Raw genomic sequence first — 14,700 nt, 5'->3', positions numbered from 1 at the left:
ACGCCCAGTGTTTCCCTCTTTTCTGCAGTAGCTTTGACATCTGTTCTTGAATGCTAGCCCACAGTATTCCTTTGGATTTGCTCACCCAGGATTTGTGTGAATGCCAGAAATACTAAAGGGAGTGTGGCATGAGGGCCTCTCCCCACCTCACAGTTCCCCTCTCCACATTTAAACTGTCTTAAGATTTCTAAGTTGACAGCATGCTGGTTGGTTGTTCCAGCTCCCTGTCATCTTGTCTGGCCATGAGCCACACCATCATGGTACCAGGGAAGTGTCACCCAGGATGGCTTTCAGGCCTAGTGGGTTGTTTCCACTAAAAAGGAAGCAGGGGGCTGAGAATGCTGTTCAGTCTATAGAGTGCCTAATATGTAGGAAACCCTAGGTTTCTTCCCAGCACCACATAGTGTGTGGCACATGCATGTGACTCTAGCACTCCAAAGGAGGAGGCAGGAGGATCAGAAATTAAAGGTCATTCTCAGCAGGGGTACCTACCCCTTACCCCACTTCACATTCCCATGGAAAGTTCTCTAACGCAAATTGATTTTCACCTCCCAGCCCAGCTACGCAGGTGGTAGCTAGGAGCGCTTTGAGTGATGGGCAACCCCCATATATTGCCCACCAGTTCCCTTACATGCACCCCACCATGTTCTTATGCCAGTGCTTCTAGCTCTGGGGAACTGCACTGCACAATTCCTTTTAAGACTTCTAGAGTTTCTGAGGAGGAGTAGGGATGTGGCTCGGTTGGTAGGGTGCTTGCCCAGTATACATAAAGTCCTGGGTTCTGCCCCAGCACTGCATAATACATGCCTATAATCCCTACAATTGGGAGGAAGGCAAACACTGTAGGATCAGGAATTCCAGGGCATCCTCAGCTTTGTAATGATTCTGAGGCTAACCTTGGGTACATGAGGACCCCCCCCCCAATCATGAATTGTCTCAGTAGATGGGATCTTGGTGGCCTTCTTGGCCTTTTAGCTCTCTTAGAAACAGAGTGGGACCTGCTGTGGATGAGGAACCACTTGTAACAGTTACTGAATGCTACACAGAATGTTCTACTCTTTGTATTCAGTTACTGAATTTACTCGACTTAGCATATGAGACAGCAGGCCATTCAGTGGGCAGCCACATGGCCTGTATACCTGCTGTGAGCCTGGAGCTCCATCCTCGGCCCCATCTGCCATGGGCTGCTCTGAACAGCTCCTTATGACAGATTCTCCCAGTCTTAGGTCCAGGACACGAGCTCTCTGACACTGTGTGCGACTGATTGCTGTTCAGAGCAGAGTCCTCAGACTTGGCCAGTGTTCTGGTAACCTACCCTGGGGGTCCCCAAACTCCAAGGCCTGTGGGATGCTTGGTGAACAGTGCCTCTGAAAAGCTTACAGGGCAGTGGGGATAATTATTCTTGGAATTTGCTTTTTAAAAGTTCTCTCAAACTAATAGGTTAATAGATCCAATTGGGATGCCTGGCTTAGAATAAGTTTTCAAGCAATATTTGTTGAGTGGAACTAAACCAACTGTTGTTCCCTGAAGTTTCAGGTCCACACTATAGAAGGCTAGCCATGTAGAATCTATTTGGGGGAAACACTGTTAGGTAGGGGGACGAGAACTCAGGAGAATGGCCTGAAGAGGTGTGGGGGCATTGACTCAACTAAGGTTTAGCAGGGAAACTGTTCCTATGGATGTTACCATAGGAAGGAATCCTTTGTGCAGTATGCTGAACAAATTTGGTTCTCTCCAGTTACTGTCTGGGACTGGTGTTGGGTGAATATGTTATGTTTATGGTTTTTGACATCGTCCTTGAGCCTACTTCCTGCCCATGAATTGATTCCCAGGAGTTTCTCCTTGTTGTTCAGCACCAGCATCCACTTGGTCCCTCCTGGTAGAAACTGCAAATTATAATCTTGCTTTTCCTTTCTCGATCTCCCCACAGAGAGAACTTGATGCCACCGCAACAGTATTGGCAAACAGGCAAGATGAGAGTGAGCAGTCCAGAAAACGGCTCATTGAGCAGAGCCGAGAATTCAAGAAGAACACTCCAGAGGTGAGCTGGGACTGTGTCACAGTCTTCAGAAGGGGTCTCATGATCCCTGGGCAAATTTAGAATACTTATTGAGACATTTCTTAGTTCTTCAGAAAAAAATGCATGGCAGGATGCCTGCTTTTTTTTCACATGCCTCCAACTCTACCCTGGCAGAGTGTATGCCTCACCCAACCCATGGGATGTGGCAGTGGACAAGTTGTTGATACCAAGTATAGGCATTACATAAGCTGGACACATGAGCAGTGTCAGGCCCACTTGCTGTTTTATGTCAGGATGTGTGTTAGCATGTGTTATGTCAGGATGGTGTTAACTGAATCTTTCCAGGACCGTTGTGGGACAGTGAGCTTCATGCTGATTTCCATGATGCTAGGCAAGCAGTGTGTTCAAAGACGGCATTGCACCAATATTGCTGGTAAAACCTCATTTCTTCTGCTATAAACTTTGATGTTTCTTGACACAGGTTGTAAGGGGTGGTGTGCATGACTCTTTCTAGAGTCTGAGCTTCTATGAATGTGTTGAGAGTTGTATTAGTGACTTTTTCACTTCCATGACAAAGGCAACTTACGAAAAAAAGGGTTTACTTGGACTTACAATATGAGAGTACAGTCCACTCTGGTAGAGAAGCCTTGACCACAGGAGCTTGGAGTATCTGGTCTGTTGTATCTGTAGTCAGGAAACAAAGAGATTAATGCTGGTGCTCAGCTTGTGAAGGGCTACTTGTATACCTGGCACCTCCTACCCATGGTGTGTTTGTATAACTTAAAAGTCCAGTCTTATGCCACATAATTGCCTTCCAGCTATTGAAGAAAGCTGAGGCAGTAAGATCTTCAGTTGTAGGACTTTCTGGAGTAAAGAGCAAGTTCAAGGCCAGCCCAAGGAACTTAGTGAGACCCTGTCTTAAAATAGTAAGTAAAAATAGGGCTGGGGGCATGTCGTTCAACAATAGAGTACTTGCCTAGTGTCCCCCAGTGAGGGAACTGGGGGCATTACTTAGGAATAAAATGTTTGCCTAATATGCACAACAACTGGGCTCAGTCTCACCTAATATAAAATAAAATAAAATAAAACAAAACGTTATTAGCTTAGAAAGTAGAATACTTTATAGGTGCAGTGGATCTTTGCTTCATAAAGGTAGCTTAGGGAACTGAAAAAAAAAAGAAAAAAAGAAACCTAATTTAATAGTTATCTTTAAAATATTCCCCGAGGTGATTTGTGCTGACAGTTAATCATTTTGCAGATATTTATGGAATGCCGTCCATGTGCCAGACAGTGGGTCCTGGGGAGGAAGTCCTATCCCTCTTCTTCAAAGTTTTTTTCTTTTTTGTCTTTTCTTTTTTCTTTTCTTTCTTTCTTTTTTTTAATCTCTTCCACCAGGCAGTAGACCATGGCCATGTGGCAAGCTGAGTGCTGGGATCCCATAACTGGCATCTTCTGCTGAAATAAGTCTTTCCTTGCACCATACACATATCCATGTGACAGCATTCTCTGTATGAGCCACAAATGGCTCAGTAACCTTCCATGCAGATGAACACTTCTGCTTTTTTGAGCCTTGTTAGAATCATGTATTTCTTAATCTTTCTCAATCCCGCTCTCACTTTTGTTGGTTGCTTTATTTGTGTGTTTGTTTTTGTTTTCCCCTGTGCTTTGGATGAAACATGGCCTCACACATTCTTAGAGAAGCCATGCTTGTAACTCAGGCCTTGCTTCAGGTCTTTGATGGTTGAAATCTACTTCAAAGACTAGATTAGTGTCTTCAGTGCCTGGTATGCTTCTAGGAGGAGCCTGGGCATTCTGATTATTTTGTTCAGCTTTGCACCACATCAGCCATTTTCAATGGGACAACTAAGAAAAAGGAGAACCATATTCCTGAGTGGCAACACTGACATCCATCCTAAAACTGTCTCGGTGCTTATCTTGACCAAGCAGCTTTTGTACTGAAAGCTGGGCTCTTCAGGCCACTCCTTGATTGTCTTTTCTCACTCCAATGTGTTTTCTTCCTCTAGCTTAATAAATAAGAAGGGAAGAAAGTGCTTGCATGCGTGCGTGCGTGCGTGCGTGCGTGCGTGTGTGTGTGTGTGTGTGTGTGTGTGTGTGTGTTCATTCCTCCCTGTGTGACTATCGAGTATAGAGGTGTACCCTTCCCATGGCCTCATGGCATGAGTGTGGACAACCTTAAGTATTGGTGGTCCTCACCTTCTGCTTTCTTTGAGATGGTATTTTGTTTTATGCTGTCTACAAGAGGGTAGCTGTCCTGTTAAGTGTCCAGGGATTTTGTTTCTTTGCTTCTTGTATCACAAAGACTCACTGGAATTACAGATGTGTGCAGCCATATCCAGCTTTATGTGGCTCCTAGGGATCCAAACTCAGGTCCTCATGCCTGTGTGGCAAGTGCTTTACCCGTGAGCCATCTCCCACTCCTCAGTGCATCATTTTTATCTTGGTATTTCTTGTTCACTGGAGCATGCTTCCAAAGGCGCCTCATTTCATGGTGTTGTTTAACAAATGGCCTTCCCTGGCTCCTTTCTTCTGGAGAAGAGTTCATCCTGAGCCCTGACCACAGGGGGTCCCTTATCTATCTTTACTGCCCCCTGCAGTGCAGGAGCTCTGGTGTCTGATTTGGCATGCCCATTTTGTGAAGGAATATTCTCTGTGCCTAATATAACATAGCAGTTGTTAATTGGCTTTTATTTCCCAGGGATCAGAATCTTAATTTACCCTTGCCACCCTAGGCCTGGACTCTTTTCTGATTCATAGACATTCATTCCCACTCCCTTTTCCCTTCCCTCCTTCTATCCCTCCAGTCCATAAGTTCTCATGCAGCCCAGGCTGAGTTCCAACTTAATTTGTAGCCAAGGCTGGTAATGAGCTTCTGGACCTCCTGCCTTCATCTCTTTCTGAGTGCTAGGATTACATACATCTAGTTGGTTTATGAAGTCTGGGAATGGAGATAGGGGGATGAGAGTACATGGCAAGGCAAGCACCCTATCAACCAAGCTATATCCCTAACCTGCCTTTTAGTCTTTTACAGGGTCTTATGTAGCCCAGTTGGTCTTTTTTTTTTTTTTTTTTTTTTTTTTTGGCTTTTCGAGACAGAGTTTCTCTGTGGCTTTGGAGCCTGTCCTGGAACTAGCTCTTGTAGACCAGGCTGGCCTCGAACTCACAGAGATCCGCCTGCCTCTGCCTCCCGAGTGCTGGGATTAAAGGCGTGCGCCACTACCGCCCGGCCCCAGTTGGTCTTGAACACAGTTTGTAATCAATACTTCCTTGAACTCCTGATTTTCAGTTTCCACCTCCTGAGTTCTAAGAATGCAGGTGTATACCTCCATACCTGATATATGTTTACATTCTTGAACAGTTTCAAAATGCTAGGCTTGGGACAGGTCTCTTCTAGGATTGCACCATGGTAGGAAGAGACTAGATTTGTTGATGTCTTCTGTGCTTCAGGTAGGATGTGGGGAAAGACCTCTGCTTTTTGTCTGTTGGGAGGAAGAATTTTCAAGCTTATGGATGAAGTGATAGCCCTACATCTTTGCTTTTCAACCTTTTGTGGAGTTGAGGAATTAGAACAGGAAGTGGAGTCAGAAGAAAGATGAAACTGGGACTCGGACTTTTGTCTGTAATCCCTGAACTATGGTGGCTGAGATAGGAGGCTTGCTGTGAGTTTAAGGTCAGCCTGGGGTAAAGTAAGAACCCCAGTTAGGCAAATAAGAAGAAAGGAGTAGAGGGTAGTAATACTTAACTGTGGCTGGGACCCAAGTGCATTTAGTCACTGCTTCGCTGCCTTTTATAGCCATGCAGGAGTGACTCAGCCTGGAAAAAGAGAGTCACTTAAAATAAAGTAGCCACTCCAGTGGGGCACAGCTTGGTCATATGCAGCCAGCTGGCTGGAGCCTTGAGGGGCACCTTGGCTCTGGAAGAGGTGTAGTGCTCATGTAAGGGTGATCTTACAGTCACCAGGTGTGGTTCAGGATGGCCACATATGACGCTGAGCTTTCAAGTAGTATATTGATATTGTTGGAGGGAAAGGGGAATGGAGAGAGAGAGAGAGAGAGAGAGAGAGAGAGAGAGAGAGAGAGAGAGAGAGAGAGAGAGAGAACCTTTGTATGTGTGTGTGTGTGCCCTATTGGCCACTCAGCACTTCTCTTGCTTTCATTTTATTGCCAGACTTAAAAGGCTACTGTGGCTGACAGGTTTCATACCCAGCCCCCACCCCAAAGACAAGGTTTCTCTATGTAGTCCTGGCTGTCCTGGAACTAGCTCTTGTAGACCAGGTTGGCCTCGAACTCAGAGATCCGCCTGCCTCTGCTGGGATTAAGGGTATGTGCCATCACTTTTCACATTTGTTTCAGCTCGCCTTTAAGCCCCAAACCTCCACATTAAATCGAGCAAACACACAGCTGGATTTTCTGTTCCATACTGAACACATTCAGTCAACTGCACTGGAAACCCATGGACATCCCTGATGCCATAGACTGTGACTTTTAGGGAAGAAGGTAGGCCAGTAATGTTTTGCCAGACATGGACCTCTCAGCAAGGACATTAGTGCTTAGAGGTACTCTAAACTAGTCACATGCCAGGGACATGAGCAACCCTGTCACAAGCAAGAACCCATTGTGGGGATTTGGGGACCTGCCCATACCGCTCTAGTGAGTCTATGGCTCCCTCCATTTCTGAGTCCCTAATGCTGGGATTACAAATGCACCTGGAGTTTTGCGTGTTTGCTCAGGATTCAAACTTCAATCCTCATGCTTACAAAGCAAGTACTTTACTGACTTAACTGCTCTGAAGTCCACTTCTTATTTTGAGATAGGGTTTCACCGAGTTACCCAGAGTAGTCTGTTATTACTATTTTAGATAATTTTTTCTTTTTGTGGAGCCGTGGGAAATCTGCAAGCAACCTTTTTAATTCCTTGTTTTTTCCTCCTCTAAAGCTCTCCATGTAAAGCCACTATGCACATTTTTGATTCATTGTCAAGAGGTCGCTCTAGTATCTGGCAGAATTTTAAAGCCTGAATAATCAACCTGGGCGTTTAATCATTCTAGAATCATCTACCATCAAGTTACAATACAATAAGATTTTAACTAGAAAAAGCTTAAAAATTAAATGGGAGCTTTTAATTGTTACCAGTTAAGCACATTTAGCCAATACAAAAACTCAAGTAGTTTTCTTGGTTATAAGGAGACCCCAGGGGAAAAGTTGCTCCAAGGATCTGGTGCAGCTCAAGCCACAGTATTCTTCCTTGTTTCAGAAAGAGTCTGTGAGAGGTTTGGGAGGGCACGAAGCAGTCCTGAAGAACAGAGGGGTCCAGGGGTTCTAAGTAAGCATGCGTGAGCACTACTAGTCCAGTCTTCCCCGCCCACACACTGTGGTCTCTGTTGCAGGGGCTTTCATCTGCAGAACTATTCTTTGCCTATTTCCAATTTTCTTGAAAGATAAATGCCTGCTCTCAGACTAGGTGTTGCAGATGTCCAGGTTTTTGACCCTTAGCAAAGTTCCTCACCGTTCCAAATTTTGTGCCCCTTTCCTATAGTCTGACTGATACAGGTTGAGCGGCTCTCACCCAGCACGTGTTGGGTATAATAAGTGTTTTGGATTTGGGAGGTTTTTTTTTCTTCTTTAGATTGGTGAATATTTCTGTAGACCTTCATCAGTTGCCCATCCCTAATCTAAAATCCATAGATCTCCAAAACTTACAATGTTTGGAGCATGTCAGAGGATTTAAGGCTTCAGATGTTTGGATTAGGAGTGCTCTGCCTCTGACACGCATTTGCTGGCTGGTAAAGTGATTTAGTGTGTAAAACATGTAGTAAGTGCTCACCAAATACTTTAAGTCCCTTGCCCCCTCTAAAAATAGCCCTGAGTTCTTTCTGGAGCTGGAAGGTATAGAGAAGGCTCCAGCTACCAACAGGAGCAGGCAAATCATGGCCACTAAACAAATGGTGCACAAAGTAGCTTCAGATGGTATAGACACTGAAACAGAGCCTGGCCTGGTAGCTTAGGTCTCTCATCCCAGGCACTGCAGATGCTGAGGCAAGAGAATTAGGACTTTAAAACCAGCCTGGGCAAGTTGGTGAGAATCTGTTTCAGGAATAGACTGTGCTGGGGATATTACTTAGTGGTAAAGCACCTGCCTAGTTAAACAAAAACACAGGATAATTCAGTAGTGTGGGTGGATAAGGACCTTGGAGGAACTGAGTTTTTTTTTTTTAATCTAAGAATGAAAGTACCCCCCCCCCTTTTTTTTTTACCATCCCTAAGTCCAAACACATAAACCCACAGCCAGCAATAGAAATTCTGAAGCCACTGTTGGTGAATTTGGGTGGGTTGTTTGTCAGTGGGGTCCTTCAACTTTAAGTAAAGGCCTACTGTGTTAAACAGAAAGACATTAGATCCCATCTTTCAAAAGATCAGGGGTTGCTACTGAATGTATATTTTAGACATCGGAAGAATTCTTTTTTAATGTAGGAGAAATATACTACTATTCAACTTCTACTGTAAGGCTGGTAGCCCTGAGAACGCCTTGATCAATGTAGCATGTTATGGCTACATTCCTACTCCCAAAGCAAAGAGGGGCAGACATATCCACATGCAACGGAAGAATTCTTAAGTGACCCATGAAGAGTTAATCTCTCAGTGTCTCTGTTATGCCTGCTTTCAAGCAGCAGGGCCACCCATGGTCCCACCACCATATACTCTTTATGTGAACAACAGATGAGGGCCCCAGCTCTCACTGAAGAGCCCTTAGAACCGGCAGCCTCTTCCTTCCTGAGCTGTGTGTCGCTTCCTCCAATGTGTCTGGCATTTCTAGTGAGCTATTTTAAGTATCATGGACAAATTAGCCAAGCATTTAACAGCTGTGAAAAGGAAAGGATTGTAAAGAGATTTACGTGGACTAGAGTTTTGATGGTGACCTCTGGTTCTTATGGAGAAATGGGACTGATGGTCCCAGATGCTTGGTTGAAACATGTCAAGAATAATATGGCAAAGTAATTGAAGCTGTGTGCTTGTGTTGGATATAACTTTGAGGGAAGACACTGAGTTCAGGGGTAGATTCTATTTTATCTTACTTATTTATTTTGAATACTAGGGATGAAACCCAGGGCTTCCTGAATGCCAGGCAAACATTCTTCCACTAATTCCCAGCCCTTCACGGGAGGATTCTAGGCAGCTATCGTACTCATGAGCCACACCCCCATCTTGCTGGGGAATTCTAAGCAAGTGTTCTACCTTTTTTTAAATTTTCATTCTGAGGCAAGTTCTTGAATTATCGTTGAGGCTGGCCTTGAACCTGCAATCCCCTTGCCTTAGCATTCCAAGAGTATAGGTCTTATAGATGTGTGGGGTGGTAGGATATGTTTGGGTTAGTGTTATTGGCCAGTATTGGTTTTTGGTCTTAACTCACAAACCTGAGCTCTATAAAAATTGACCCTATGAGGGACAGTCCAGGCCCAATTGACAGACTAATTAATTCATAGCGGGTGAGTTAGTAGCCATGGTCTAGTTATTGTTCCTAAAGGAGTCTTTAGATGGAAATCAGAACTCTTGGGGCTTCATTCTAGCTCTGCTGCTTCTGACTTGGTTTGTAGCCTGATCAAGCCCATCACCTTGCATTTGAAAGATTTTAAATGGTCAAGTAATTTATCTGTAATTTTACCTCTGCCAACTAACTGCTCAGAGCATGCGGAGAACACACTAGCTTCTGCTGCCTGTCTCTCTCTGCAGGCTCCTTCCATCCTTGTCTGTCTTTCTCCATAACATTCATGGTAAGCTCTCTTTGGGTTTTTCCCTTTTCTGTAATCTTGTATGCATTTGAAGATCTTTTCAGAGACCCTGTTATGTGTGAGAACCATGAGTTCACCAGGAATTTCTTACTTTCTTGTTCCTGGTAGCTTGAGGGATATGACAGGAATATCTTATAATAGTAGTTGACATTTATTGAGGGCTATCTGTTTATATAGCTCTTTTCCATTTTTTTTTAAATGACAGAGTCTTATGTAGCTCACACTGGCCTCAGACTCATTATGTAGCCAAGGATGATCTTGAATTACCAACCTGCCTCCATCTACGAGTGCTGAGATTACAGGTGTACACTATTCTGCCTGTCTCCATCCACTCTTAAGTCTATGCCTCTGCAGTAAGTGTAGTGTTTTATTCAGGCAGAGAAAAATTGAGACCCAGAAAAGACATTAACTTGCTTTGTGTGTCCTACTCAAACCAACAAAGCTGGTGGGAGACACACATCTAGGCAAGCCTTCTGTAGGTCTGTGCCAGTGCAGGTCTCTGGGGAGTGCTTCCACAGTCTTGCAGCCCACAGCCACCTTCCGGGTGCACAGAGCCAGCTGCCTTGTGGGATGAATCTCCAGAGCCGCCTCCTACTGCTGAAGCTGCCTGGACCAACGCCACCACCTTTCCCTGCCTGCTTCTTAGCACATAAGCGTGCCTGTGCACTTAGAGGAGTGTTGGAACTGATTCTTATGGCCTTATCTGCCCATCCTTTTGCCACCTCCCCCCCCCCCCCCCCCCACTTCATATTTGAGAAGTTCCCGAGTTAGCCTATCAGACCCTTTGGCTCATGCTTCTTTTTTTGGTGGAGGTGTTGTTGTGTGTGTGTGGGGAGGGGGAGTTGAGACAGGGTTTCTTTGTGTGGCCTTGGCTATTCTGGAACTAGCTCTGCATACTAGACTGGCCTCAAACTCATAGAGATTTGCCTGCTTCTGCTTCCTGTGTGCTAGGATTAATGTATACACCACCACTGCCCATATCAGGCTCTTTGGAACCCTCCTATAATCTCTGCTGACCGCATGCAGGATGCTGTAAAGAGGGTCTACTAGCACCAAGTGTGCTTAGATAGTGCATCTTTCTTGGTAGCTTAACTACTGCAAGGAGACCCAGCTGTGGGGCAGATGAGGTAAGTTCTTCCTTTACTAGCTTCCATGTTACACTATGGGAGCATTGCATTTCTAAGATACAGGGTGCGTTTCTGCTCTGAAAGCCTTTTCATCTAACAGTATCTTGCTGGTTTTCTCCATTACCCGAGTTGTGCTCATTAGATGAGTGTGGGCTGAAACCTTGTGTATTCATATTTCCTTCTGTCTCTTGACTGGCAAACTGTCTTCTGCTGTGAGTGCCTGTTCACAGTTTCTTCTTCTGTTTTTCCTGCTGACATCTTTTGCTTACATTCCCTATTGGACCATTTGTTGACTTGTCGTGCCCTGATGTTTCCAGTCTGAATTCTCTGGAGAGTTTGCCTTAGGACTTCTCCCAGACCAAGGTTTGTATTGTCCCCTTGCCTACCACTGTACTGTCTGTCACGTGGAACTCCTCCTCCTCCTCCTCCTCCTCCTCCTCCTCCTCCTCCTCCTCCTCCTCTTCTTCTTCTTCTTCTTCTTCCTCCCCTCCTCCTCCTTCTTTCTTCTTCCTTCTCCTTCTCCTTCTCTCCTTCTCTCCTTCTCTCCTTCTCCTCCTTCTCCTTCTTCTTCATCCTGAGTGTTGGGATTATAGGCACACATTGCCACTGGGTTTCTGTGGTTCAGGGCATGGAACCCAGGTCTTGCTTAGGTAAGTATCCTACCGTCTTGAGCTATAGCCCAGCTGTTCTGGATCTTATTTTGGAATGCTGCTCTGTGCAGATATCACCAGGGCACATCCTGGGCTCCTTCTGTAATGCTGGCTTTTGCTTTCTGCCCTAGTCCTGGGCATTCTCCTGTGGTTGGTGGTAGGTATGGTCTCAGTTTCCCTTTTTCTCTTAGAGCTCCTTGTTCTCCATAACCAGTGACTAACTATTCAGTCTACCTGCCTCCAGGAAGCTGTCTCTGACTTCTTTGTCCTTTATCAACCACCACATTCCTCATCAATGCTCCTGGATTGTCCCATCCACGAACTGTTTTGATGCTTCCAATGTTTTTCATGTCATTGGTGAGTCTGATATTCTACAGACATCCTGTGCCCTACATTCTTCAGTGCTAGGTGCACTGTGTCTGGGTCTTCCTTCTTTTGCTGTGCCGCTTACAGAATCTTTTTCCCAGTTTCATTTTGAAAAGTCTTGTTTATTTTCTTTTTTGTTCTGGGGACAGAATACTAGATAAGTGGTTTACCACTGAGCTAAATCCCCACCCCTTCTGGCCACCAGTTCTATTTTCTCCTCTTCCTCCCAGGCTTGAACACATGCACACTTGGTAAGTAAGTAGTCTGTCATTTGCTACTTCTCATTAAGTTGCAAGGCTAGTCTTGGACTGAACTCATTCTGTAGACAGCTGACTTTAAAATTGCAATCCTCCTGCCTCAGCCTCTCAAGTAGCTGAAATGTTAGGTCTGTGGGTCCAAAGTGCCTGGCTTTGAAAATTTCTACCTTTTAAGTGAAAATTTAAATGATTTTTTTTATTAGGATTTCTTTTAGTTTGTAGATTTGGACAGACTCAATGAAGTGTTCAGCATTTTGATAGTGTTATTGCAGATCATATTCTTAGGTGAGTGTAATTCCATGTAGGGCCCAGGGGACTAATGAAAACTTACACGGCCTTCACTTAAGCAGCTCATTGCGTAGATACAAAGTAGTCAGAATTGAAGGATTGATCATTTTCATCTGGAGCAGAGCATAAAAATAAACCCCACTCTGTTATCATAGGTGGCTGTGATTAAGACAGGGTGAAAGGTCAGCTCTGAGCCTCCTACCACTGACAGTTTCCTGAGGAAGATGGAGTGTCTCTTCATCTTTGGTGCAGGTCATCAGTAGCTGAGAGCCATTACTGTCTATTGGCTGTTTGGTTTGTGTGAAATATGGGGTTGGGTGAAGCCTGCTTCCCTTAGGTCAGGTGTGTTCACATAATCAAAAGATCTGGGAACTGTGTAGTACATACTCATATACATATGTACATGTGCTAGCTGCACAGAAAAACACTTCTGCATTTTAAAACACATTTCATTATGCAATATTTTTAAGCTCCTGGGGAGAAGCTCAGTTAGCCAGTTTTTTGGGTCTTACAAGATACATTTGTGAAACTGAAAGCTACTGGCAAAGCAAGGAAACATAAATATTTCTCATGTGTATGATGTGCACTCGGCCCTTACTGTTCCCTTGACCTAATCTGAGATGTGTGTGGGTATGTTGGCGTCTATTGCCTTGAATTAAAAGTTGAAGACAAGAATATTATTTATTTTGTATATAAACATCCCACAATCAGCATTTCACTACCATTTATTCATTCATTTATTTATTACATTTTAAAGTTTCCTTGTGTATATACATGCATGTATGCACACCATGGCATTTATGTAGAGGTCAGAGAACAACTTGTATGAAGCAGGCCTTCCACCCTGTGTCCCAGAGGTGGAACTTAGGTAGTCAGGTTTGTCAGCAAGCAACTTTACCCACTGAACCATCTTTCCCTTGCTCTTTGCTTATGATTTAAATGATCACTTTGTAAAAGAAAAATATTGTTTCTTTTAATGACATGACTCCAGAAGAAGTGACCAGCAAATAAGTATATGAGGATCCAGAGGGGAAGTGAAAACATGATCAGGGCAGGTCATAGTCGCTCCTTCCAGCTGACTTACAGTCATATTTTCTTGTTACTGAAAGAAGATTTTGAAAACTAATTCCCCCATCTTCCCCCCCCCTTCCCTTTCTCCCCTGTTTGAGCAAATACATTTGTACTTATAGTCAGATAAAAGCGCTTGAGCATGTATTCTCATTGTCTTGAATGTAAGTGTGGGAATGCCAGCCAGCCTTTTTAAGTAAAGGAATTGATATGGAAGGAACGGGGAGCTGAGAGCCGTTTCACTCTGAAATTCTTTTTGCATTAGCACATCTGCAGCATTGAGGACTGTGTGGAAAATTGAAATAGTGCTTCTATCCTGCCGTGTCTCCAGTGCGCCAATAAATCACCTTTTTCCCTTTTAAAATGTCTGGCCTTGTAATTTATGTTTGTGTAACCCATTACTAAATTCATAGTAGGTGTTTTAGTTGGCAGGCGTTGTTCTAGAGGTTGTGGGGGTACTGAAAAGAATTACAGAGCCTTTGTATTTATGATTAAGTGGACATTTTAGTTTTTTGTTTGTTTGTTTTTTGCTTTAATAGTGAACTGGGTTTTTAAATAATTGAATATATTATTATTGTGTGCACATATGCCACAGTGTGCATGTGGAGGTCAGAGAACATTCTGAGATTGTTTCTTTCCTTTCACTGTGGATTCTGAAGATTGAATTCAGGTCATCAGACTTGGATGTCAAGCACGTTTACCTGATGAGTCATCTCCTTCGTCCTGAATTTGAATTTTAAAAAATAATGATAATTTGGAACTGGGTATTTGCATTTTTCTTAGATAAACAATATCAAGATAAATACTATCAACTGTTATGAACTTCTTAATGGACTTTATGGTTTCTTTTAAAATTAAAATTGATAAAAGAATGATTGTGATATTAAGATTGTATTAATAATATAACTTTCAATATGCTTCCCTTTGAATAGAAGACTAAAAACCTGAGCCAGGAGGATGGTTGGACAGGTAAAAGTATTTGCCATGTAAACCTAATGAATTAAATTCAACCACGAGAAACCGTAGTGGATCATCACACTTTTCCTGTGGCATGTACCCCTCTCCCAACTAAAAAATAAAATTTAAGAAAAATCTACACATGTAGTTAGGCATGGTGGTAC

General features: G+C 43.8%; 1 protein-coding gene and 1 non-coding gene across 8 annotated transcripts in view; one reads left to right on the top strand and one right to left on the bottom strand.

Moving 5' to 3' along the window:
* Cux1 (cut like homeobox 1) overlaps nucleotides 1-14,700 on the top strand; it is a 329,866-nt gene that overhangs the window by 83,659 nt on the left and 231,507 nt on the right. For all 7 annotated transcript variants that reach the window (XM_038345005.1, XM_038345004.1, XM_038345002.1 and 4 more), the window contains exon 2: nucleotides 1,931-2,041. In XM_038345005.1, coding sequence (XP_038200933.1) covers nucleotides 1,931-2,041 — 111 coding nt within the window. The remainder of the gene's footprint in view (nucleotides 1-1,930; nucleotides 2,042-14,700) is intronic.
* LOC119825844 lies at nucleotides 8,500-8,634 on the bottom strand. The gene has a single exon (XR_005287308.1). It is a non-coding gene; the product is annotated as a small nucleolar RNA U109 (small nucleolar RNA).

Source organism: Arvicola amphibius, chromosome 10 (genome assembly GCF_903992535.2).
Source record: "Arvicola amphibius chromosome 10, mArvAmp1.2, whole genome shotgun sequence".
Lineage (NCBI taxonomy): Eukaryota > Metazoa > Chordata > Mammalia > Rodentia > Cricetidae > Arvicola > Arvicola amphibius.
This window is presented reverse-complemented; position numbering and strand designations above follow the sequence as displayed.